At 43.2% G+C, this 22,265-nt stretch overlaps 3 protein-coding genes across 26 annotated transcripts in view; 2 read left to right on the forward strand and 1 right to left on the reverse strand.

Annotated features, from left to right (window-relative positions):
* DNAJC18 (DnaJ heat shock protein family (Hsp40) member C18) overlaps positions 1-8,778 on the forward strand; it is a 29,262-nt gene extending 20,484 nt beyond the window's left edge. Inside the window, exon 8 of the mRNA XM_081290446.1 lies at positions 4,696-8,778. Coding sequence (XP_081146572.1) covers positions 4,696-4,820 — 125 coding nt within the window. The 3' untranslated portion in view covers positions 4,821-8,778. The remainder of the gene's footprint in view (positions 1-4,695) is intronic.
* The window catches only part of SMIM33 (small integral membrane protein 33), a gene marked incomplete at its 5' end in the record, with an annotated part of 73,766 nt that overhangs the window by 49,638 nt on the left and 1,863 nt on the right, over positions 1-22,265 (reverse strand). For 5 of the 23 annotated variants that reach the window (XR_014021527.1, XR_014021528.1, XR_014021529.1 and 2 more), the window contains one exon: positions 8,875-9,054. The exons of the other annotated variants lie outside the window; for them this stretch is intronic. Of the gene's footprint in view, positions 1-8,874; positions 9,055-22,265 lie in introns of those variants that run through there. 23 annotated transcript variants of the gene reach the window in all.
* On the forward strand, positions 16,312-22,259 carry SPATA24 (spermatogenesis associated 24). 2 transcript variants are annotated; one of them, XM_081290621.1, is made up of 6 exons: positions 16,312-16,497; positions 17,825-17,890; positions 18,108-18,238; positions 18,327-18,397; positions 21,906-22,008; positions 22,090-22,259. In XM_081290621.1, the coding sequence occupies exons 1-6, from the start codon at positions 16,381-16,383 to the stop codon at positions 22,247-22,249; spliced, it is 648 nt and encodes a 215-aa protein (XP_081146747.1). In that variant the 5' UTR covers positions 16,312-16,380; the 3' UTR covers positions 22,250-22,259. The 2 variants fall into 2 exon arrangements, with proteins under 2 accessions (XP_081146747.1, XP_081146748.1); XM_081290622.1 differs by having other exon boundaries at positions 16,314-16,497; positions 22,120-22,258.

Here is a 22,265-nt window from a genome sequence, read left to right on the forward strand (position 1 = left end):
GGTGGCTTCTAAACTTTTGTTCCCATCTACTTGAGGCCTAGTTTTAGAGCTTTGGCACAAGTAAAAATCCAACGAGTAAGTGGGCTTCGTGCACTCACAGACTCTGAACAGGGGTTCATATCACGTACCCCTTAAAAATCTATTTCTGGCATTTAAGTACAATGGCTGAATGGAGCCTCCACACTGCTCAAGTGCCATTTGAGAACAGGCAGCATCTGCCTTCTGAATCCAGCAGCAAATGCAGCCAACAAGTTTAAATTTAGCACTTGGAGGTTGTAAAAATAAACCCACTTGAGTACAGAGTTCACTCTTGGCAAAATACAAATGGAAACTGTTTTTATCAAAACAAAGTTAGCCATTGTCTTTTTGAGTCTTATTTCTGTTCTCTGCTATTCCTTAGAATACTTAATCTGGATTAATTTTTATGAGTTATTCTTTTTTTTAATATTTTTTAGATGTTGATGGACCTTTTTTTTCATTTATTTATTTATTTATTCATTTTTTAAGAGAGAGTGAGAGAGGGAGAGAGAATTTTAATATTTATTTTTTAGTTATTGGCAGACACAACATCTTTGTTTGTATGTGGTGCTGAGAATTGAACCCAGGCCGCACGCATGCCAGGCGAGCGCGCTACCGCTTGAACCACATCCCCAGCCCCTGAGTTATTCTTTACTATGAACACTGATTGCCCTGTTGTCTCTGCCACTGGGCGGGGCGGAACAAAAGTAACAGTTGGGAACTGCATCCTGGCCTACTTGAGCTGACTGAGACCCTGACCCAGACCCTGCACTGACAGAGGCGCACTTCTTAACATGCCCTTGAACAGGTTAATGAGTGGGTAGAGGCAGAGGCTTTGAAAATGGGAATTAACTTCCTCCTGGAAAAGGGTATATGGAGTATAGGAGATTGTGAGGGTATAACTCAGCACAGTGCCTGGCATATAAATGCCTGATTCCTGGTGGAGTTCAGGTTTTTGCATGGCCTTGCACTGTAGACTGGTGGCAACAATATCTCATGGGGCTGGATCCTGAGGGTAGTTGGGATTTGTTGGGACCTTCCAGCTGTCAAGCTCCAATCTGGGCTCTTGCACAGACTATTCTTGAGAGAGGCTCTGGGATTTGCTTTGCTTGGCAATTTGCCAGAGTCAGTTTACCTTCAAGGCTCAGTGCTCTGTCCATCTGTTATACTGGCATTAGGGGCAAAGAGGAACATTTTGTTAAGAAAAGATGTTCTCTTGATCCTCCCCTCCCAAAGATTTTTTTTCAGCTACTTAAAAGTTACTGAATATTAACAAAATTCATCAAAATAACATTCTTTGAGTTGACCCTTTGCACATGTAAGAGTGAAGGGATTCACCTATAGCTTGGAGAGGTTTCTCAAGAGTGTGGTAGAGAGGGTGTGGGACACCACTCCTTGAAATGCTGACCTTATGCCAGGTCATCACTTTGGAGCAGGGGTCCCTGACCCAATTTCAATAGTTTTATGAAAAGAATGTGATGTTTTGAGAAAAGCATTCACACATGTACAGTTATCTTTCATCAGCTTGTTAACAGTGTTCTCCAATGTGGAAAATATGAGGAATCAGTAGCCTTTAGTGTTTTCTGGAATGAAAATTCAGGGAATGAGGCATTGTAAAAAGGCTAGTAACCAAAAAACCTAAGGAAATAATGTCCATGAAAAGCAAAACCACAGAATCTATTCTATATACTGGTGTAACTGTGATTCTGAAGGACCAAAAGCATAGACTGATTTCATGGAAGATTCCTGATTAGGTTTCCCACATGCCAGAGAAGCTGGAGAAATAGTGCTGAGTTCTGGGTAGGACACAGGAACAGAGGACTTTTCATTTGGGTGCCGCACATGATCCTCTATGAAGCGCCATCACCTGCAAGGCTGACTCTGCCAAGGCAAGCTCTAGCTTGCTGGCGCTGCAGGCACCCTCCCCACGGGGTGAGAGCGCATTGTCCTAGAGCCTAGGGGACTCGCTGCTTGCCAAGTCACTGCTGGGCTAGAGCCCAGGCTCTGCAGCTCCATTGTAGAGGGAGGGTTTTCATGCATATCCATCCCTCACCCTGGAGTCCTGCACTTAATCGCACTTTGAGTCCTATGCGGTGCAAATAGAATTATTGTGAACAGAAATACCAGCAAGTGCTTTATTTTGATAGAAACTTATTCAGAAAGCAATGGCCATTGTTTCTCCTGGCTAAATATTAATTCCTGTTTCCAGGCAGTTTGCTGATTAATCAGACAGGTGCCTCTTGTTCCCCCAAGAAAAGCAAAATCTGTCACCAAGATGATTAAGAATGATTAGATATATTTCCAAATGATTAAGATAGTATTTTCACAAGTGTGGTCCTTTAAATATGAAGTAGCTGCCTGCTGTAGGAGGCTCTATGAAGCCATACGCCATCCAGGCATGCCCTCCTATTAATGTGTCCTATTGGGCATACCTCTGAAGATGCTTTTTAGGCCTTCCTCAATTAGAATATTTCTGAAACCTCACAAAAGAATAAAAAGTCAAGAGAGCCAAACCACCATAGGGTCAGGGAACACAGCAGAGATTATATTCTAGTTAAAAATAGAATGACCTTCTCTATCATGAAGAGAAAATGAAATTCATTTAGCCAAGGAGACAAAGGTCACCAAATCCAGATGATTTCATTTTAAGAGTCTCATTCTCTACTGACTGAGCTAGTTGGACACTATGATTTCACTTTTTTTTTTTAAGAGAGAGTGAGAGGAGAGAGAGAGAGAGAGAGAGAGAGAGAGAATTTTTAATATTTATTTTTTAGTTCTCGGCGGACACAACATCTTTGTTGGTATGTGGTGCTGAGGATCGAACCCGGGCCGCACGCATGCCAGGCGAGCGCGCTACCGCTTGAGCCACATCCCCAGCCCCTATGATTTCACTTTTAAAAGAGCCCAGTTGGGCTTGACTGGCATGCGTGCAGCCGGGGTTTGATCCTCAGCACCACATACAGACAAAGATGTTGTGTCCGCCAAATACTAAAAAATAAATATTGAAATACTCTCTCTCTCTCCCTCTCTCTCACTCTTTCTTTAAAAAAAAAAAAAAAAAGAGCCCAGTTGCCTTTGGCCTTTAAGTTGGGGACCCCACATGTAGAGAGAGAGAGAGGCAGTAAAGAAAGCCACTAGCATCCTGGCCTTCTGTAGACACTTCCCAACAGAGATAGGCCCTGTGTCATGTGAGTTATGATCCATCAAGGCCAGAGAAAGAATGAAGCAGCTGTCTTTGTTTCAGATGTCAGGAACAGGCCATTGGACTTCAGTCTCTCCAACTGCCATCTGAATACCATTGGTGGGAAGGTGGTGACAGTCTCCTCTTACTGCACACGTGCATATTTCCTAAGTCTGGTGCCAAATGTTTTATAGATAAGAACTACATCCAGTGCTTTTATAATAGAGCACAGATACTGTAGGACAGCAGGATCACAGGTGTCCTTTAATCCTCAGCACCTGGTCTAGTGCTAGAACATGTTTCTTGAATAAATGAGTAAACGTTGCTTAAGTTTATTTTATTTTTTTATTTTTATTTGCATTTATTTTATGCTGAATTTATTCTTGTGCCATGAGTTTCTGTTTGTTCAGTTTCTTTTAGAATATCTTTTCCTTCTGTGCAACCTCCTTTTCTGGTTTAGGAACAGTTTGTTCCTTTTCAGTGAGAATCATCTCAATGTGGCATGGTTTATCTGACCATGAGCTCTGTAAATACAGCAGCGCATCTTGGTGCTTTGTTCATTTGGATATGTTCAGTGATCAGAGAATCTCTGTCTAAACCCTTAAGTTCATTACTCTCTGCATTTTTAAGCATGAGCAGCAAAAATTCAGCATTCTTTTTGGGCCACCAACCCTATGACCAGCTCCACTCTTTGGCCTGGCATACCTCCCAATTCCACCATTATAACTCCAGAATGGCACACATTATTTCTTTAAAGTAACATCTTTGCTTCGGGAGGTGGAAACAGAAGAATCACGAGTTCAAAGCCAGCCTCAGCAAAAGTGAGGCACTAAGCAACTCAGTGAGACCCTGTCTGAAGGTGCTTTTTATTTTTAGGCTTAAACTAAAAAATAGGGCTGGGGATGTGGCTCAGTGGTCAAGTGCCCCTGAGTTCAATCCCCTGTACACCCACCCCCCCAAAAAATGTGACATCTTTCAGGTACTTGGTATCTTTTCACCTATGCATGTCCCTGATGGCCTATGCAGTTTCATGGGTGTTCTTAAACTGAACTTGAGAACCTCTTGATTTACATCATTTTGTGGGGTTTTTCGGGTCAACAGAGTAGGGAATCATTTTCACAGATCACCTCAGGCAGATTACAGGAAGAGCTGTTGCTTAAATTTAAAGGAAAAGAAAAGCATTAAAATAAAAGGCACTTTGGCTGGGCATGGTGGCGCATGCCTGTAATCCCAGCAGCTTAGGAGGCAAGGCAGGAGTATCTCAAGTTCAAAGCCAGCCTCAGCAAAAGTGGGCTACAAGTAACTCAGCTGAGACCCTGTCTCTAAATAAAATACAAAATAGGACTAAGGATGTGGCTCAGTGGTTGAGTGCCCCTGAGTTCAATCCCTGGTACCCCAAATAAATAAATAAATAAATGGCACTTTGATTCTAGAAATGTTGAAATGAAACAAGCTCAACACTTGATGAATTTGTTATTTTTTTTTTTATCTTTCAGAATCGGAGTTGACAAATTTAGCAGGATTATACAGAGATGAACGATTAAAACAGAAAGCAGAGTCACTCAAACTTGAAAACTGTGAAAAACTTTCCAAACTTATTGGCCTCCGCAGAGGTGGTTGAGAGAATGATGGTCCAGGGCAGGGTTGGGGTTTTGTTACTTGTTACTATTTATGTTCCTAATTCCATTTTATAATACAAAATTAGGAAATGACAAACATTTTACAATTTACTAACTTTGTTTACTGAGCAGAATTAAGAGCTTGAGCATGGAGCCAGACTTGTCATCACAGATTCCTTCCCAGGGAGTGGCTCCCAGGACAGGAACATTCCTAAGTGACATGAATGGCAAAGCGTTTCACTGAGCCCCCTTGCGCCAGGCCTACCCTGCCTCTGTGAATGTAGTTAAGGGCATCCCAGAGAAGATCTACATTTTTTCCCTTCCCTTCTTCAGTGAATTTTCATTACCTAGGTACCCCTGGACTTATCCAAAGCAGCTTTATATTACTTACAATGTCTGAAAAATTACACCTCGCCTTGCATTAGAGACATCATCTCCCCTAAGATTCAGCCTTCAGAACTTGTTACTGTTCAACTTTCCATTTTCTAAGGGGAATATGGAGACATTTAAACTATTTAACCAATAGTTATTTGTTATCCTAGTCTCTGTTCAGTCAGGGGCAATAACAAACTGAATGATTTGAGGTTCTTTTATTTTCCGTACTCCTCCCTCCCGTAGAGGGGCCAGAAATTAGAAACTGTTGAGCTGTGATACAGTTCCACTGACAACTCAGCAGCAGGAAGCAAGGACTGAGGGAGAAGATAAAATGCAAGACAAAGTTTCAGCTCCTCAGCGCACATTCTCAAGTATTTATCACACAACTAGAGAATGTTCTTTTTGTCATTTCCCCTTGGTATCATCATTTTTGAGCCAAGTCCCTACACCCCACAGAGGAACAGTGATCAGACCTAAGAGGAGGCATTCCAGCCAGGCTATGGCTCATGCCTAGAGACGGAAGGGGAAGATTGCCTCTGTGTCCATCAGGGGCTAGCATTGGCCCCAGCAGTCATTTTGTTTTACCCTCGAGTTTGTGGTATAAAATGGTTTTCATTCATTCAACATTTATTGAGTGCCTGCTATAAAATACAGGCTCTCACATATATTTTTTTAGTGAAGCTTCCTCACAACTCTGTGAAGTAGGTGTATTATCTTTGCTTTTATGAATGAGAACCTTGACCAGAGAGGATGGTTGACCTTGGTTATACAACTGGCAGTGGCAGAGCTGGTTGGTAGGTGGATTATCAGTGGAAAATGTGAGAGCTCATCCTCATTTCTCAGGTGATTCAAGCCAGACTGGCAAAGCAGCATCTTTCCCAAGGATGCCTCTGTTGCCCACAACTCACTCCTCTGTTCTTTTTATGGCAGTCCTGCATTCCTGTTGTTCATTGGAAGCAGGACCACATGAATAAATTATGTATACAAAGTAAGAGTTTCCTTAAAGGCAGGCAGCCCTTCCCACTGGTGACAAGGAAGAAATAAGTCGCTGCCTAGACTATGTGGTTCTACGCTTTTCCTATGGAAGGGAGCGACTTGGAATGCACTGCCCAGATTATTATGAGCCTCTGAAATTGAAAGGACCAGGAAGATGACCATAGTCTACATTCTTCTCTGGATTTGGAAGAAGAGTTCCTATTGAAAGGAGGGTCTACATTAAGTCTGAGTTCCAAAGTAAAGTTTCTCCATTCCGATGTCTAGCACTGTTCATATGTGCACATTCCATAGGGACAGGAGATGAGTTCTTAGGTAAAGAATGGGGGCTTTGGGCCTGATATGGTGGCATACATCTGTAATCCCAGAGTCTTAGGAGGCTGAGACAGGAGGATTGCAAGTTCAAAGCTAGCCTCAGTAATTTAAGGAGGCCCTGAGCAACTTAGCAAGTCCCTGACTCAAAATAAAACATAAAAAGGACTGGGGATGTGGTTCAGTGGTAAAGTGGGTTCAATCCAAGGTGCCAGAAAAAAGGCAGGGGTCGGGGTGGGGGAGGGCTGGTGACTGGTAGTGACAAATGTTCAGTTATAGGAAGGAGAAACAGTTCTGGATATAGCCAGATTTTGCTGCCCAGCTAGGTCTATTCTGGGTTTTGTTGGGTCTTCCTGATCTCTGAGTGACAGAGGATTTACACTATAAAATTGTTGCCATGAGTCAAACAGTCTTATGGAAAGCTCTTACACACAAAAAAATCAAAGCTCTCCTCAATCTCTGCTAGAAAGTGAACCATATCTGGTTACAGTTGTGCACACCTATAATCCCAGCCACTCTCCAGCCTCCACCTCTGCCAGAAAATAAGCCATAGCTGAATATCGTGGTACACACCTGTAATCCTAATCCCTTGGGAAGCAGGCAGATTGTAAATTCAAGGCCAGCTTTGACAATTTAGTGAGATCCTGGATCAAAATAAAAAGGGCTGGGGGTATAGCTCAGTAGTAGAGTGCTTGTCTAGCATGCATGAGGCCCTAGGTTCAATCTCCAGTACTGCAAAAAAAGAAAAAAAAAACACCACAGTGGAAACAGTGATAGGTTAAAAGGCAAAAGACCCTGCCCTAGAAGATATCCACAAATAGTGTTGTCAAACATTTTATGGATTTCATGGTAGTGATTAATTAAATGTGATGCTACTAAATAGAGACAATACTAACTCCATTAAATATCACACTAATTGTTTTTATAGCATTAATAGTATTGTTTTATTTGTTACTACTGGACCACAATACCCACATCTGGTTTTTCTCAAGGGAACCATATTTGCTTTTGGTTGACAGATAATTTAATCTATTTGGTACTATCAAGAATAATGTTAAACAAATATCCTTGGCTGTATTGTAGATGGGTTGCCTGCATGGTGGTAAAATAAGATTTTCCTTCTTGCCTAAATTCTTTGGAAGATTTTTACTGGTATGTAAACTCTTTAGGGAAGGCTATTCTCATTGTTGGAACTTGGCACACAGCTCAAGACTACTTGTTGGAGGGCTACTACAGATTGGACCCTGGTGTTGGGAGTGAGGCTAAGAAAGAGGGCTTGAAGCTCACATAGAAACAAGCTCTCATTCAAGTGAAGATGCTCTCCTGCACTGCTTGATCAGAACTAAGGAGGGAAGAATGAAAATCCTTCTCACAAAGAAACTTGCAGCTTGAAGGAACCCATGTACCCAGGTCAGTAGACCTGGAGTTCATCTGCTCAAACCCAGAAAACTTTTAAACTTCCTTAACAGGCCTCATGGCTTAAGAGTGAGAAAATAATGTTGCACTGAGTGCAGTGGTTTATGCCTGTAATCCCTGTAACTTGGGAAGCTGAGACAGGAGGATCACAAGTTCAAGGCCAGCCTCAGCAACTTAATGAAAACTTGTCTCAAAAAAATAAAATTTAAAAAGGGCTGTGGATATAGCTCAGAGGCAGAATGCTCCTGGGTTCAATCCCCAGTATCAAAAAGAAAAAAAAAATAAAGAACATTGCTGTGCTCTCTGGAAACCATTAGAAATTACAGTAACTCCAGACCTCACCAGAACATGAGATTTCAGCAGCTTGGCCAAGCTATGTACTCCTTATTTTTATCCTCACACTCAGGACAACACTGTGAGGAAGCATGTTGGAATTCCAGAAGCTTTCTGTTAATAACTGGCCATACAATCAAGTCTCTGCATGCACTGCTCCTCACAGGAGCTAGCAATTTGCATTTATTTTGGACTAATTAAGGTGTTCGCTTAGTGTCTTAATTATTTTTGGAGATAGACAAGTTACTATACATCGTATATTTTGAGGCTGCATTGTTGATACCTTGTGCAGTGGCCACTACGTAATTATATACCCATGTGTTAGGTACTGATTACATCATTTGCATCATATTCTGTACACAGATTTATAGATGTGAATGTTCTGTGACCAGAGTCAGGGAGGACACAGATGAAATCAGCTCCTGGTGGAGTTCAAATCCTGAACACTCTGTTCACCTGATCTACTGCATCTAGATTGAGTGTATTTTAACAAAGAAAACATTAAAAGATTTTATGTAAAAAGAATGGCTTTTTTTTTTCCCCTTTATTATTTTAAGACCAAATTGGAGCTCAGTCTAGTGGACGAGTCAGAAAATACTTTTAAGTAAAACACACAAATTCCCCATGGTATCCTTGGGCACTGCACATGCTTGACTTCCTTATGGTATTTCAGGCTACAGAAGCTGTTGTCCTCTGCTTCAGTCATGGGTGGAATTATTTGTGTTTACAACAGTAGATAGTATCTATGGCATCATGGAGTCCATATTTTCTATCACATAACAGCAGCTGCAGCATATCATAGTCAATCTACAGATGAAGACAAGATTGAGCATCAGAAAAATCAGGTATAGTCCATGTTCCTTGTTGGCTTCTTCCCAGTGCCCCATGTTTAGGAAAGTCGATTTAAAAATACAATGCATGGTATTTACATAAGCCCAGATTGTCATATCTTTCAGTTTAAAAAAAATGGACATGAGATTCAATTCAGCAAAGTTTGAGAACTTGCTATGTGACATATGGTCTGCATTTTTGGGATAGGGGTCAGGGAACAAGTGAGACCTAGGTCCAAAACTCTTGAAGTGAACATTTAGCAGGGAAGCCAGACTTTAGACAATGCTCTCAGTGGGATGAATGTCAAAGGGAAGACCTAAGGGAGCAAGGAATCCATAACTGGGACTTAACCCAATCTGAAGGATCAGTGAAAGCAACTCCTCAGAGAGAGAGTTTCAATTCAGACTTGCAACAAAATCATCTTCTTCCTACAGAGATGAATTTGTTTAAATGTAGGAGCATGGAAGCCACACCTAGGGCTTCCATTCCCATGAACAGCATCACTCTCTATCCAAGTACAAAAGTCAGAATCCCAGGAGGGATTCTGTATGGTCACTGAATTTGGTGTTCCCCAATAGACCACATATCTTCATGCTCTTGTGTAGTCCCCATTCTAAATCTGAGTTGGTTGTTGATCTTCAACTGATAGAATATGGCAAAACTGGCAGTTTCCATTTTTGCACTTTGGGGGATGCCAGTTACCATATGAATCCAACTACCTGAGACTGCTATTCAACCACATAGAAAAGCCATGCAGAAGAGACCCAAGGAACAGCTGACAGCAAAAATCCCAGTTGGGTGAGGTGACACATGCCTATAATCCCAACTGAGGCAGGAAGTTCCTAAGCTCAAGGCCAACCTCAGCAATTTAGCAAGACCCTGTCTCAAAAAATAAAAAGGGCTCGCAGTGTAGCTCCTGGTAAAGTGCCCATGGGTTCAATCTGCTGTGCCAGCAAATAAATAAAACATTTCAAGTAGCTTTCCTTTGCCTCTGGGATGAAAATTGTCAGTCTTCAGAATAGCCTGCCATGGTTTGGCAAAGCTCTGCCAAATTCCTGGCTTCTACTCACTGTCCTAGAGATTTTTTAGTTTTCTAACATAATAATCTTTTACTTTCTACCCTCTGCCAACACCTTTTGCCTCAGAGATTTTGTGTATACTGTTCTCTTTCTAGAATCCTTTTCTACTCACCTGTCCCTACCTCCTTTGCTAAGTACCTCCTGGTTATCTTTGTAGATTTAAGCAAGAAAATCACTTCCTTACAGATGCTTTTCCTTCCACAGATAGGGCTAAATCTCCCTTGAAATTCCTCTCATTCCTTTCTTTCTTAGCACTTGTCTTAGGTATAATATTCATTTGAACGATGGCATCATTTGGAATTTGTGTGTTTTACTTAAAAGTATTTTCTGACTCGTCCACTAGACTGAGCTCCAATTTGGTCTTATGCGAGATCAACCTTTGAGGGAGTAACATACCATCTGTGATGGAGCAGCCAAATTCTTTGATGCTACTCCCATTGATGGGGGTGGGGGGTGGTGAGGGTGTCCCTTCAAATCTGACTCCATGATCCTTGACTAAAAGAGTACAGCAGTGGGTGCAGAGGATATAGCTCAGTTGGTAGAGTGCTTGCCTCATTAAGACACTGGCACTTTCTGTTTTCTGTCAATTTGGATGCTTTCTCTTTAGCTCAACTACTATGCTATGAGAAAGCTCAGGCAGTCCATGAAGAGAACCAAGACCTTGGTCCTCAGTTCTAGCTGAGACCCAACATGCCAGTCATAAGAGTGAACCATCTTAGAAGTGGCACTTCTGACCCCAAGTTAAACCATTCCAGCTGACACTGTATGAAACAGAGAGCAGCTCGCATCCTTGAACTCTCCCCATAATGCAGATTCATGAACAAAATTAGTATTAGTACTATAAATTTTGGGGTAGTGAGGATGGGGCCCAGGAGCATTCTGCTTCTGAGCTACATCCACAGCCCTTTTTAAAAATTTTATTTTGAGATAAGTTTTTACTAATTTGCCTAGGCTGTCCTTGAACTTGGAATCCTCCTGCCTTAGCCTCCCAAATTGCTGGGATTACAGGCATGTCCCACTGTGCCCAGCTTAGCAAAATGATTTTTTTTAATATTTTTTAATTTTAGGTGGACACAATATCTTTATTTTATTTTTATGTGGTGCTGAGGATAGAACCCAGTGCCTCACGCATGCTAGGTGAGCGTGCTACCATTTGAGACACATCCCCAGCCCCAGCAAAATTATTTTTAAGTGATTTACAAAAAAATTGGGAATAGTTTGTTATAAAACAATAGATAACCTGAATATCAATTAGGATGACAAACCTTTCATGGGGCAGGATCACAGGCTATTTGTGATGTCATGTCATCCTGAGTCTCACTGAGCCTTGGTTGGCCAAAAATCTGAGTGCTTTTGACTTATAAAGTAGGAGTCTGTGGTGGGCCCCAACCAGGGTGACCACCCCTCATGTCCATGCTGGAACACAGATGTAGACTTGGATCCAAGGTTCTCTCTTCTCATAACCTCCCATCCCAGGGAACTGGCTGCTAGAGTCTACTGCTCTCCAGGGTTTTGTCCCAAATACCTGAAGAACAGCCTCTTCCAGCTGGTGGGGTGAACATGGACAAGAGAAAACAAGCTGTACCTCATAAAAGATTCTAGGAAGGGAACACAGTTCATGGGGACGATTCAGGGATCACTGTCCAAGAGGAATGTGCAGCTTTGTCCAGGGTGATCTGGGTGAACAAAATTCTGAGAAGGCTTAATGCTGACACACAAAACCTACACAGTAACTTCTAGGCCCAAATTGTCCAATACAGTAGCCACTAGCCATGTATGCTTATTAAAATTTAAATTGTTGGGGCTGGGGATGTGGCGCAAACTGTAGCGCACTCGCCTGGCATGTGTGGGGTGCTGGGTTCCATCCTCAGCACTATATACAAATAAAATAAAGATGTTGTATCCACCGAAAACTAAAAAATATTTAAAAAAATTTTTAATTGTTGGGCTGGTGACGTAGCTCAGTATATGGCACTTGTCTAGTATGTACAAGGCACCAAGTTTGATCTACAGCATGCAAAAATAAACAAGTATAAATTGCCACTAACATATTTTTTTTTAATTTGCAGTACTGGGGATTGAACCCAGGGGTGTTCTACCACTGAGCTACATCCCCAGCCCTTTTTATTTTATGAGACAGGTTCTTTCTATATTGCTGAAGCTCATCTGGAACTTGTAATCCTCCTGCCTCCTAAGCAGCTGGGATTACAGTCAGGTGCCACCATGCCCAGCAAATGTTTTTAGAATTTAGAAAGCACTGGGACACAGTGGTGCACACCTGTAATAAGAGCAACTCAGGAGGCTAAGACGGGGATCACAAGTTCAAGACTAGCCTCAGCAACTTGAGACCCTCTCTCAAAAAAAAAAAAAAAAAAAAAAAAGGCTGGGAATGTGGCTCAGTGGCAAAAGTGCCCCTGAGTTAAATCCCAGGTCCAAAAAAGGCTATTCCTCAGGCACACAAGACACATTTCAAGTACTAAACAGTCATGTGTAACTAGTAGCTCCCTATGGGACATGCAGATGTAGAACATTTCCATCACTGATATTCTATTGAACTATGCTGTTTTAGGGCATTTAACAGAAATCAACAGAGATGGCCTTGACCCCAAGGAATGAGAATGGGTGCAAGAAATAAGGAAAAACAAAACAAGAGCTACCGCCATGAAACCCATAGCAATGGCAAAGTTTGTCAGCCCACACCATCCATCACAAGAGGCCCTTGCAGAGCTCCAGGGAACAGAGTGGCTTACCTGAACTTTACACTTCACTTAGTGGACACGGTTTCATTTTTTTCCCAAATTCATTTTTAACTTAGTCACTTCCTGCTTGTGGGGTATCAAATTCCATAACTTTATTATCCACTTTGTTCAATAAAAATGCATCCATAAAGCAGGGTGTGGTGGCACATGCACACCTGTATACCCAGTGACTCAGGTGGGAAGCTGAGGAAGGAGGATTGCAAATTCGAGGTCAGCCTCGGCAACTTCATGAGACCCTGTCTCAAAAAATAAAAAGGGGGGCTGGGTTTGTGGCTCAGAGGTTGAGTGCTTGCCTATCTCGCATGAGGCTCTGGGTTTGATCCTCAGCACCACATTAAAAATAAAATATTGTGTCCACCTACAATTAAAAAATAAATAAATAAATAAATAAAAAGGACTGGAAGTGTAGCTCAATGATGAAGGCTCTCTGGGTTTAATCTCTAATACCAAAAAAAAAAAAAAAAAAAAGGGCGGGCTGGGGATGTGGCTCAAGCGGTAGCGCGCGTGGGGCCCAGGTTCGATCCTCAGCACCACGTACAAACAAAGATGCTGTGTCTGCCGAAAACTAAAGAATAAATATTAAAATTCTCTCTCTCTCTTTAAAAAAAAAATGGCAACACAGCATCACAATTAAGCGCATGGACTCTGGAATAAACCTCTCATGGCAGAGCCCTGTTTCACAATTTACTAGCTTGTATGACCTTGAAAAATGGAACTCCAACCTCCTTGAACACAATAGTCCTTAGGAGGCCTAAGCCTATGCAATAAAGACAGAAAAAGAAAATGAGAAGACTTCACTCAGGATGAATCCTCATATCTCATACTCTGATATCAGGTTCTGTTTCTGCAAACCACATGGCCCCAGGCCCCAGGCCCCAGTTGTAAGAACAGAATCCAGTGATTTGATCTTGAAGCCCTGTACCAGTGAGCTGCATCCCCAGCCTGATATCAGGCTCCAGGCTCTAGACAGCCACTCCACTACACTAGAGTCCTATGCAACCATGTCCAGGAGTCATTACAGGACTCATTCTCACAGAGCTGCCATTTCATTTATAAAATGGGGAAAGTATAACCTACTTCACAAAACTATGAGTATCACACTGAGGTACAATAGAAAAAGCAAGAAATGGTAAAAAGGAGACACACAAGAAGGACAATAAAATGGTTAGAACTTCTGCATACTTTTCCAGGCCTGTCACCCATTAAACCTGTCCCTTTTCCAGACTTGTTACTACCAAATTCCTGAGAAATCTATAAATCTACCTGTGCACTGTTAAAAACAACAACAACAACAACAAAAAAACAATAACTAGATTAAGCAAAGAAATAAGATATCTTGAGGAAACTATAAGGGACTTTTTAAGCATTCTCTATTGATCAGATAATGAAGGCCACATTAACTTGAGATCACTGACTGATATCACTCCTATATACCTTCCCACCCCTCACAAAGTTTCCTTTAAAAGAAGAGCTGAGAACCTCCAAAATAAGACTCTCCCTGGATTTGGCCAGAATATTTCTCTCTCTCTCTCTCTCTCTCTCTCTCTCTCTCTCTCTCTCTCGCTCTCTCTGTACTGGGTATTAAACTCAGGGGCACTTGACCACTGAACCAAATCCCCAGCCCTATTTTGTATTTTATTTAGAGACAGGGTCTCACTGAGTTGCTTTGTGCCTCGCTTTTGCTGAGGCTGGCTTTGAACACACGATCTTCCTGCCTCAGCTTCCCCAGCCACTGGGATTACAGGCATGTGCCACCACGCCCCACAGCATTCTCTCTTGAAATGTGTGTTCCTTGGTATACCCTCTAAGGCAGCTTCTCTCTTTTGATGGTCCTCATTCTCTCTTCAATTTATATCTATTTTCCTAAATAAAGTTCTGTCTCTGCCTTTGACTGACACTTGCTAAATTTTTTTTCCCCATCACATATACCAAGAACCCCACTGTTTCTGAGCTGCATTCCCTCTAAGAACTCCTTAGACTTTTGGGAGAAACCTCTTCTCCAGGGACATCATGAAATAATATTCAGAAAGCATAACAGATGACTGAGGATGTAATTCAGTAGTAGACTGCTGCACTACTGTGCCTGAAGCCCTGAGTTCGATTCCTAATACTGGGGCAAGGGGGCAGGGACAATGATGCCATAAAATAGTGAACACTTAATTATATCAACTCTGAGTCTTCCCAAGTCTCATCTTATTGGGGCGGGGGTGGGGGATATAAAGAAAAAGAAAAAAAGCCTTTGGTGGGGATTTGGAAAATATGTGATCACTTTGTTCTTCCCTGCCTCCATTTTCTATTTTAGAGTATTTTTCCTTCACGCCCCACTTCAGCCTTCTTAATCTCTTCTGGCTCTTTAGGGCTTCCTGGTCATGGTTGCACATGGCTCTAGTGTGGCTGTCCAGAGCCTTATATCAGGCTAGAAATGTAGCTCAGTGGTAGAACACTTACCTAGCGTGTGCAAAGTCCTGAATTCAATCACACACACAGAAAGAGAGAGAGAGAGAGAGAGACAGAGAGAGAGACAGAGAGAGAGAGAGAGCGCCTGATATCAGTATGAGGATTCATCCTGGGTGAAGTCTTCTCGTTTATTTATTTATTTTTTCCCCTATCTTCATTGCATAGGTTTAGCCCTCCTAAGTACTGTGTGTGCTCCAGGAGGCTCATACTACAGGGGAAATTTGGAGATTAGGGTAGGGAAAAGAAATCTGTGAAGCAAAACACACAAGGGTGCCTAAAGTGACTGTTGCTTCCCCTTTTTGTAGTATAATAGGACCTGGAAGAAGGCTCAGGGTTGGTGTTTGAGTGCTGCCCACTCATTGACACTTAAAGGAAGTAGGGCCTGCCTGTCCTCAGGACTGATTGAGAAGTAGAAGATATAATAGAGGGGCTGGGGTTGTGGCTTATTGGCTGAAGCACTGAGTTCAATCCTCAGCACCACATAAAAATAAATAAACAAAATAAAGGTATTTGTAAATAATGATAATTATATGTGTATAATTTGCTTATCTAGTGTATATATGTATACATATGTATATCTAGTGTATATATGTGTATATGTGTGTACATATACATATACATATATATACACTAGATAAGCAAATTTCCTGTAAACTTAAATTCTCAAGAATTGTTGGGGGGCCGGGTTTGTAGCTCAGTGGTAGAGCGCTTGCCTAGCATTTGTGAGGCACTGGGTTCAATCCTCACCACCACATAAAAATAAACATTAAATAAAGGAATTAAAAATATTCTAAAAACTATGTTCTTTAAAATATTCTTAAAAAAGAGAGTTGATAGGATTCCCCTATCCCATGCGGCTCCTTTAAGAGGCGGGACCTACTCCTGCTAACAGAGGAAGTCCCCACCCCCTGTTGCCAGGGTGCTCTGTGGCGTCGCATTCTCATTGGTGGGCGCCGTAGTGAGGCGCCTGGCGGCAGCCATTTCCAACGAGCTGGCGGGGGCGAAAGATGGCGACGCCCCTCGGGTGGTCGCAGGGGGGGTCAGGATCTGTGTGTCTCGCCTTCGATCAACTGCGGGACGTGATTGAATCTCAGGAGGAACTAATCCACCAGCTGAGGAATGTGGTACGCAGCGGAAGAATTCTGGTAGAGGCTGGACTGAACGCCTCACTGGCGGGGGCGGGGCCAGACCCTGTTTCGATGCAAGGGGCGTGGCTAGGACACTACTAAAGGCGTCTTTGGGAAGGCAGAGACCGACTGGGACTTGGCTGGAAGGGGTGGAGCCAAAAGGGGGTGGGACCTTCCAGAATATTTACCAAGGAATTTAAATCTAAATTAAGTAACTCTCTCTGTACTCTGCGTTATTGCTGCAGGGCATAGTAAATAGTCACTGAGCTTCAGTTTCTCTATTTTTAGTGGAGACGACTTCACTGATTTCCCAGTGCCCTCACTTGCACGCAGAAAACATTGTATCATCTCTTCTATTATGTGTCAAATACATTGCCATAATGAGTGCAGTAAGCACAGATTTGGCCCTTGATCACGTTAACTCAAGAACCTCCAGCCCAGCCTGTGTGTCCCTTTGCTTTTGCCTTCTCAAATTCCAGCTAATAGATGCTAATTGGAGCCACAGATTACTTCCAGTGCTAGACAGCTGGAGTTCATAGTTTTTCTGGTTTTGCTTTTCTATCTTGGTAAGAATGTTCAGATGTATCTCCATCTCAGAAATAAAACTGGCTTCACATCTGTTTCTCACTCTAATGATTCTTAGACAACTTCTTCCCTTCTGGGAAGTTGGATGTGGGAGGAAGAAGCAAGACACATGCTCCCTTAGCTACCCTAATACCCTATTTCAACAAAATGTATGCAGCTCTAGGTACTGAATTACCTTCCATTCCCTGAAGGTATCCATATCTTTTTCTTGGCAGCTGGCCTTGGCATGTGTGTTCCAACCATCTGGAACACTTTTCTCTATGTCTCTTCTATCTTATTTAGCAATCAGATCTCAGAACTCATGTTACCTCTTCAAAAGCAAATCTAACCCTTCCCCAAGCTGGATCAGAAGCCCCTATGGGCACCACACCCCCTTGTGCTTTCCCATCACTGGCATTAAACACATCTGTGGAATGTCCCTCCTTGAGCCCGTTATTCCTTGAGGGCAGAACTTTTTTTTTTTAAGATGTTGATGGACCTTTATTTTATTCATTTATATGAGTGCTGAGAATAGAACCTAGTGCCTCACATGTGCTGGGCAAGTGCTCTACCACTGAGCCACAACTCCAGTCCAGAGGGCAGGACTTATAGATGGAATTCAGTGAATGTGTGGAATTGATTATCCCTTCCAAGGACCTGCCTCATCCTAGGTGCCCTGGGCATCATCCCATTATCCATCCTTTGTCCTGGTCCTAGAGGATACTCTGTGTACCCCTCCCTGAGCCAGGCTCTGTTGCAGATGATTCTCCAGGACGAAAATTTTGTCAGTAAAGAAGAGTTCCAGGCAGTGGAGAAGAAGCTGGTGGTGAGTAATCCCTCTGCGGGCTCCTAATCTCCATTTCCCAAGATCCCTGTGGTTGGGCAGAGTATTGGCTTTTGAGAACCTCCATCCCCCATAGTAAGGCAAGAATCTTTCTATACCCTGACTTCTGTGTGCCCATCTGAGAATGGGAGCTGCTTAATGGAGCCTAGGAGACCCAAAGTGGCTTGAGGTATTAAGGTGACTGCTGCTGCTCCTGCAGGAAGAGAAAGCTGCCCATGCTAAGACCAAGGTCCTCCTGGCCAAGGAAGAGGAGAAATTGCAGTTTGCCCTTGGTGAGGTGGAAGTATTGTCCAAGCAGCTGGAGAAAGAGAAGCTGGCCTTTGAAAAAGCGTGAGTGGGCCTCAGGATGGACTCTGGAGGGTGAGGGTCCCATTGCCTGCTGTCCTGCTCACCATCTTGTCTTATCCTCCCTACAAAGGCTCTCCAATGTCAAGAGTAGAGTCTTGCAGGAGTCCAGCAAGAAGGACCAGCTCATCACCAAGTGCAATGGTAGGCGGGAGGTTCGTACTCCCCACCACGCTATCATACACGGGCTCTTTCCTAACAGCCCAGCGCCTGTGTCAAAAACAGGGTTGCACCCCAACTTCTGTTCCCGGATGAGGATACAGGCATGCCCAGGCGGGCCATACCTTCGAAAAGGCCTTCAGGTACCAGGCAGGCCACGGAAATGAGGGAAGCAGTTGGTGTACAATATTCTTCTTGGCCATAAAAGAACGGGCTCGCTCCCACTTTTCTTGAAACATACAACCTTCTTAGTCCACCTTTTGTTTTCCCACTTTGGTAAGTTTTAGAAATAGTGTACTTTACTCATAACCCTTCTACAAGAACAACAGGGCAAGAACAGTCCTATTGAAGAGCTGACCGATAGTCTCAGAGTCAGTGGTGACATGGAGAGCTGAGGATCAAACCCAGGGCCTCACACATGCCAGGCAAGTGCTCTACCACTGAGCCACAACTCCAGCCCCAAGACCCTTTCTTAAAATAAAAAAAGGGCTGGGATGTAACCCAATGATAAAGTGCCCCTGGATTCAAGCCTTAGTACCAAGAACAAAAACAACAAAAAGCTAGAAACCAAGTTTTGTTTTATTGGTACCAGGGATTGAACCCAGGGGTGCTTTGCCACTAAGCCACATCCCCATCCTTTTATTTATATATATATTTTTTAATTTTGAGACAGCATCTCACTGAATTACTTAGGGCCTTGCTAAGTTGCTGAGGCTGCTTTGAACTTGTGATCCTTCTGCCTCAGCCTCCCAAGTCACTGGGATTAATAGGCTTGCGCTGTCATGCCCAGCTGAAACCAAGTTTTGTAGGGTTTTTTTTTTTTTTGGTACCAAGGTTTGTTTTTTTTTTAACCCAGGTGTGCTTAACCATGGAGCCACACACCAAGCCCTTTATATTTTTTTTTTTGAGACTAGGTCTCACTGAGTAGCTGGGATTATAGGCCTGTGCACCACACTTGGCTGAAACCAAGGGTTTTTGTTGTTGTTGTTGTTGTTCGTTTGTTTGTTTGTTTTTTAGTTGCTTATGGACCTTTATTTTATTCATTTATTTCTATGCAGTGCTTCACACATGCTAAGCAAGCGCTCTACCACTGACCCACAACTCCAGCCCTGAAACCAAGTTTTAATGAAAGCTTTTCTGATTTTTGTAGTATTTGCAAATAATTTAAAGATTTTTTAAAAATTATGGGAACCAATGACAATATGTCTGGGCCACCATTTTCAACTCTGCTCTACATACATACTTACAGCCACTTGCTGGCTCAGTTGATGCTGTGAGTTGAGGGGACTTTCAAAGTCAGCTACCCAGTGTCTTCAGGAACCTCTTTTTCCTGGAATGCTGAGCTACCCTTACCTAGCTTAAGAAATGGGTATAAATTCCATATGCAACATCTGTAGGGAGACCTCAAATAGGCCAGAAATCAGTCCAAGCCCCAAAGAGGGTCATGGTGTCCCCTCACACACGGCTCTAACCTCTGTCCCTACTGGTGAAAATTTTTACTGGGAAATGCCAGAAGGCTGCCATTTTGATCTAGTCAAACAGGCTGAAAGGCCTCAGTGATGTTTGAGCATTGGCACCCTCCTGGCCCCAACAAGTAGTCTCTGCCTTTATACCGAGGTTAAAGTTCCCCTCGTACTTTTCTCTCACTGGGCATCTCCCCTTCTTCCTCCAAAGGAACCTGGGGTTCTCCCCCACTACTTCCAGAGACATCTTTCCTCTGAGGCATTTCCTTCCAACTAAGATCAGCCCAGGCCATAGATTAACTCAGTATTTACTCATGTATCATAGGGACAGGGCTTGGCTGCCTGCCCCCAGAATGTCCTGAACCCCTCCAGTGGGTAATAACACCTTGCCTGACTCAGTCTGATATGAATCTTACCCTGACCCACTCCCATCCCCACCACTTCCCCCTTGTGAAGTTTCGGTTTGATTTTTACACTTAACATAGCTCTTTATTCTTATCAAAGGGATTTTCTAACCATTCTCATTTGGATACTACAGATTTTTATTTTAAGAGTCACACAAATTTTTAATCTTTGTTCCCAAAAGAACTTAATAACAATTAATCTGGAGCTGGTTGACCTTGGGAGGGAGATTCGGTAGTCCTGGTCCCATCACCCAGTGAGCTCATTTTCATTCTCTCCCTCCGCCTGTCTCTTTCCTCCTTTCCATGCTGTACCTTCACTTGGTACCAGATCTTCTCTCCTGAAAACCTACATGTGTCAGCATTTCTGTATTGTCAGAGCTGGGTGCTAGTTAATTCTGTCTGACATCTAAAAGCAGTGGGATTTTTTTCCTGTGTAAATCCAAATTTCCCAGGGCTCCATGAAGGGCAATTACATGAATAAAGCACCCCCAGGTTCCTGTAGCTCCTTGGATTTTGACCCAAAACACAAATTTTTGGGGTCTTCTCCACCCCACTACAGAAAAGAAACCATCTCTGTCCCCAATTTATGGAAGAAACACATCTGAAAAGGGAGATAACTGGCCCAAATGGTAACATTGCCTCATCAATATGAGCATTATTGGAATGTAGCCTTGTCCTGTTCTCTAATCAGTTTCTGACCCCCTTTTTTTTCCCTCCTGCGGTGCTGAGGGTATAAGCCAAGGCCTCATGCATGCAAGGCAAGTGCTCCACCACTGAGCTGTATACCAGCCCTCAGCTTCTGGGTCTTAATGTTCCTTTCAGGATCTGTCTCATGCCGGTAGGGATTCCACCTTCTCCCATTACCCCTGAAGCCCCAGCACACTGCTGGGCATCTAGTCAGCCCTCTTGGTGGGTACCTTGGGAAGTTGGGGAAGACTTTTTTTGGGGGAGGGTACTAGGGATAGGACCCCTACTAAGCGGCTTCTCTAATCCTTAGTGAGTCAGTTGGATGGAAATGGCTGATCAAGATGAGATTTCTAAGTCCTAGCCCCCCAGAGGATGTCCTGTTCATTCATGTCATAAATATACTTAGTATGTACCCACTACATGCTGTTAACTATTGTGAGCCTTAAGGATAAAGCAGTGAATGACATAAAAATCGCTGTCCTTGTGGACCTTATACACTAGAGAGAGAGAGAAAGAATGAAATTTATGGTGTGATAGATGCTTAAGGAAGAAAATGCAGCAGGAAAGGGGGATAGGTAGTATTAGGAATGATTGTAATTTTTAGTCTTAGGAGGGCCTCACCAAGGAGGTGACATCTGTAAATATCTGCAGGAATGAGGACAGGAGTCATTCATCCTCCTGCCTTTAGGATCATTTCTCCCAAGGGCCTTCATCTGCCTCAGCCGGGTGAGGTCCAGAATAGAGTTGTAAAGACACTGACACACTCATCAGACATTGTCCCTCTTCCCAAAACTCCATAATAAACTCATTCCTACTAAGGTATTAGTTGTTCCCAGAGAGGCCCTGGGTGGGGGGAACCAAGTTCTAAAAGTGGACTTAGCTCATGAAGGGGCTCTTGGGATGGGAACCACTCCTCCTCCCTGCCTCTCTCCCCCACAGAAATTGAGTCTCACATTATAAAGCAAGAAGATATACTTAATGGCAAAGAAAATGAGATTAAGGAGTTGCAGCAAGTTATCTGCCAGCAGAAACAGATATTCAGGTGAGGGCCCTGGGCCAGGCTGGGGGTTGTTGATGGAAGTGGGGAGCCTGACCTCTGGCCCCTATCCTGGGCTGTCTGCAGCCCACGACCAGCCAGCTGGCTCCATTGCAGGAATCACATGTCTGACTTCCGGATCCAGAAGCAGCAGGAAAACTACATGGCCCAGGTGCTGGACCAGAAGCTTAAGAAAACTTCAGGAATGCGTCAGGCCCGAAGGCACCAACGTCTCAGGGAAAAATAAAATGGTGGTCACCTAC

This window comes from Spermophilus citellus (assembly GCF_964194105.1).
Source record: "Spermophilus citellus genome assembly, chromosome: 1".
In the NCBI taxonomy this organism is placed as follows: Eukaryota; Metazoa; Chordata; class Mammalia; order Rodentia; family Sciuridae; genus Spermophilus; species Spermophilus citellus.

What these genes read in the sequence shown, in the direction of transcription:
- SPATA24 (XM_081290621.1), top strand. Translation starts at nt 16,381, where the DNA reads ATGGCGACGCCCCTCGGGTGGTCGCAGGGGGGGTCAGGATCTGTGTGT. An exon ending in CAGTGGAGAAGAAGCTGGTG is followed by an intron (nt 17,891 to 18,107) that starts GTGAGTAATCCC and finishes CTGCTCCTGCAG; the next exon opens with GAAGAGAAAGCTGCCCATGC. An exon ending in CAGCAGAAACAGATATTCAG is followed by an intron (nt 22,009 to 22,089) that starts GTGAGGGCCCTG and finishes GGCTGTCTGCAG; the next exon opens with CCCACGACCAGCCAGCTGGC.